Source organism: Lolium perenne, chromosome 6 (assembly GCF_019359855.2).
Source record: "Lolium perenne isolate Kyuss_39 chromosome 6, Kyuss_2.0, whole genome shotgun sequence".
Lineage (NCBI taxonomy): Eukaryota > Viridiplantae > Streptophyta > Magnoliopsida > Poales > Poaceae > Lolium > Lolium perenne.
In genome coordinates this window covers 250,785,416-250,789,216 of record NC_067249.2, presented here as the reverse complement: position 1 = coordinate 250,789,216, position 3,801 = coordinate 250,785,416, and the positions used below count along the sequence as shown (strand labels likewise).

At 50.9% G+C, this 3,801-nt stretch overlaps 1 protein-coding gene across 1 annotated transcript; it reads right to left on the bottom strand.

Annotated features, from left to right (window-relative positions):
• Window positions 1-212: 212 nt before the first annotated feature.
• LOC127309133 (F-box protein At5g18160-like) lies at window positions 213-1,388 on the bottom strand. Its single transcript, XM_051340105.1, has one exon. It carries the CDS (start codon window positions 1,386-1,388, stop codon window positions 213-215), a length of 1,176 nt encoding a protein of 391 aa, XP_051196065.1.
• Window positions 1,389-3,801: the final 2,413 nt, after the last annotated feature.

Genomic DNA, 3,801 nt, shown 5'->3' with positions numbered 1-3,801 from the left:
AATACTACCAGAGATCGATACAATTAACAAGACGTTCAAGACACCGTAATAATAAGCGTCAAATGATGACGGCTTAGGTGCTACTGCAACCATCGAAAATAACAAGTTTTACTAAGTACGAAGAGCTGTGAACAAAAAACATGCTCTGAGTTCTAGGACAAAGCAAACCAGGAATCCGGAACATTCAGACATGCTCTGCAACCATCCAACATTCAGACATGCTGTGAGGAGAATGGCTCCTCTTCTCCTTGCATGGCATGGTACAGCAGCGGAACAATGCTCTCTTCTAGGCGAAGCTGAGTAAGCTCCATACCATTACTCTCCCCAATGTTCACCATTCCTAAGAACTTGCCATCGACGCCGCAGCGCAGAACTTGTTTTCGACTACACATGATCAGCAGCTCACACTCATTAAGCACGTCCATATCATTGATCCATTTCACCAGTGAATCAAGTGGTGGTTTCCTTTCATTTTCGTTTTCGAAAGAAGTTAAATAAAGTTGTCTTGATGACTCCACGACTGATAGGTCGATGTGGTACTTGAAAGCCCAGACTTCAGCCTGGTAATCCTGCATCACCCAAACATCGACAACGGTGTACGTGCAACAAGAGCTACCCGAGACAGCAAGGCTCCCCTTCATGCTGAAGAGCTTAAGATTGTAGCATAGCTGTGTGGGGAAGCGCATCCACCGGAACGACTCGGCTTCAGTGTCGAACACAATAAGCTGACCTTGGATGCCCGTCACATCGGGATGCCAGTGCAGGTTGCCGTGGTCGACTATTGGAAAATGGCCAGAACGGAACAAGACGTTGAGTGGCTTATCTTCCATGGGAGACGATGACGCGGTTCGCAGTCCCACGTGTCTCGGCCTGTCACATCCTACCGTGAGGATATACAAATTGTATGCATGCAAGTGTTTCGAGATCCAGAGCACCCTGAGTTCTCCGGTTGGATGGTGCTGGTAGAAACCGATTATTTTGCTTTCGATGTCTTGCCCAGTACCGATCATGTCTTGAGGCTGTGGCAGGAGAGCTTGCTTGCGGATGACCGGGTTGCAGAGGTACGATCGGGATCCCCGAGAGACGGCGAGGAGGCCGTCACAGGCGCCTCTGAGGCGAATCTCGTCACGGTGCTTGGCGCCTGGGAGGAAGGGCCAGAGCGCGCCAGCACCGAGTGCGACGACCATCCCCCGGCCATCCATTATGGGGAGCGACGGCTGGCGGCGGTGGTGCCGGAGCATGAACTCGGGCGTGGAGGTGGAGTTGCGCCACGACGCGCTGACAGCGCGGCAGCGGCCGACGTCCTTGGACGGCAGCCGGACGAGTATGTTGTTGATGATCTCCTCGGGCAGGTCCTCGAGCAGGGTGGCGCCTCTCCCGTCCGGCATGGTCGGGTCCTGCCAACTGCAAAGGGAGTGTGGCGACGTTGGCTGACACGGGGCGGGGGTGAACCGTACAGGAGGAGAGCTCGAACCGTACAGAGGCGCGCGAGGTTGGCAATGGCGACTGAGATTGATCTCCTCCCTTTGGGTAATGTGCGAAATAGTGTCGCCGTGTCGCGGTCGGTGTGTTCGGATAGCGTGGGGAATAGTGTTCGTATAGTTCAGGATTTGTTTTCTCACGAACCCTAAGCCCTTCCAAGAGACCTCAACGGCCCCCTCCAACTATTTCGGAACGTAATCTCTCAGGACTCAGGGCAGCGCCGGTTAGTGTGGGTTCATCTTGTGCAGTTACGCTTCATAATAATTTGCGTGCAAGTACTCTGATTTTTCGATTGAGGAGGATGTCAGTTTTAGATAGATACTACAGCAAAAGATGCGTCGGTCTCTGAAAATAAGGACTACAGGTTTTCAGCTTTATAACACAGAGCAGGTATAGTGGTATTAGTCTGTACTCTGAAGAACTTGGAAAGGTTAGGGCCAACGTCAGCTTCAAGCTGAAGTCAGCTCGCTCCTGCGTGTCTGCACCATCCATTCCATCGACTTCTGCTGTTACGAGCGTGTGCATTTCTAGCACTGCCATCCTCCTCTACTATCTCCACATGTATCTCCATTTCGCTCTCAAAAATGACGCCTAACAGGGAGAAGAGGCCCTTGGCAGTTTTATAGAGGAATTAGTGAGTAGAATCTGGATTGCGAGTGCGGAGACTCGAACCCAGGCCGGCAGGAATGTATCAACCTATACCCACCATCCCGGCTATGCCTTGGTTCTCCATTTCGCTCTCAAGTAATCGTGCCCACACTAATTGCGTTTGTTAAGTTAATCCATAAACAACGGTTTACACCTGGAATTAGCTCCACTAACAAAATTACAAGGGAAAATAATTTTCAATTGCGGCAGATTGCTCATGTTTTCAATCAGTAATTAAAAGCATTCCGCGATTATTCACACGCTTGTTATTTACTCACGCAAGAGTTTTGGGTTTAGACGTTATAAAAACCATTATTATACTAGAAAATCTAGATTCACCACGTAAATCCTATTATTTGTGAGCCTCCTCCTCCCTGCCCTTCACCGATGGTGATGGGGCTCTCCTTGCCTTCGGTCGCCACCCCTGTTTCACCCCTTTCCTCGTCGCCGTCGCCGGCAGTGGTCATCGGGCCAAGCCTGGGCGATGATGGCGACCTATCTTTCCCCGCCTCCTGGAGGGCAAGCCGAGGCCTTCTTTCTCCCTGGCGGCGGTGCTCCTCGGGATGTCTTGGTCCCGCGAGGTCGGGTGGTGCTAGAGGCAGGGTTCCATGGCAGCGGTACTCGCCGGCTGCCGTCCTGGCCCTGTTCTGGGCAGCTTGGGCGAGACCAAATGGGCCGGGACGTATTGCAGCAGGACGGGCGGGGCTGCCGGGAGGTGGTGGCAGCAACTAGTCTAGGTCTGTTACGGCAGGTGATACATCCAATTTGCATCACTATTTTATATCATAATTTGCTGTTATTCATTGATATATTTCATATTTGGAGATAATACTTATGTTATTTCATCTATTTTGCATGTTTCATGATTATTGGAGGATCGCGCACCGGAGCCAGGATTCTGCTGGAAAAAGCGCCGTCAGAATGCAATATTTCGGAAGATCAACAGTTGACGGAAATTATACGAAAAACCTTATTTTTCCAGAAGATGAAGTGAGCCAGAAGGGGGAGCCGAGGGGACCCGAGGTGGGCCCACCTCATAGGCCGGCGCGGCCCAAGGCCTGGCCGCGCCGCCCTATGAGGAGGGGGCCCACAGCCCCCTCTCGCCTCATTTTCTTCGCGTATGCCTTCGTCCCGAAAACCTAAGCTCCAGAGGGTACCTCGCGAAGAGACACAGCCGCCTCTGCGGGGCGGAGAACACCAGAGAGAAAAGAGCTCTCCGGCAGGCTGAGATCCGCCGGGGAAATTCCCTCCCGGAGGGGGAAATCGACGCAATCGTCACCGCCATCGAGTTGGACATCATCTCCATCACCATCATCATCATCTTCATCATCATCACCGCCATCTCCACCTCTGCACATCGTCACCGCTGTAACAATTTGGGTTTGATCTTGATTGTTTGATAGGGGAAACTCTCCCGGTGTTGATTTCTACTTGTTATTGATGTTATTGAGTGAAACCGTTGAACCAAGGTTTATGTTCAGATTGTTATTCATCATCATATAACCTCTGATCATGTTCCATATGATGTCTCGTGAGTAGTTCGTTTAGTTCTTGAGGACATGGGTGAAGTCTAAATGTTAGTAGTGAAGTATGGTTGAGTAATATTCAATGTTATGATATTTAAGTTGTGGTGTTATTTTTCTAGTGGTGTCGTGTGAACGTCGACTACAC

Coding starts and splice junctions, on each gene's coding strand:
- LOC127309133 (XM_051340105.1), bottom strand. CDS start 1,388: ATGCCGGACGGGAGAGGCGCCACCCTGCTCGAGGACCTGCCCGAGGAG.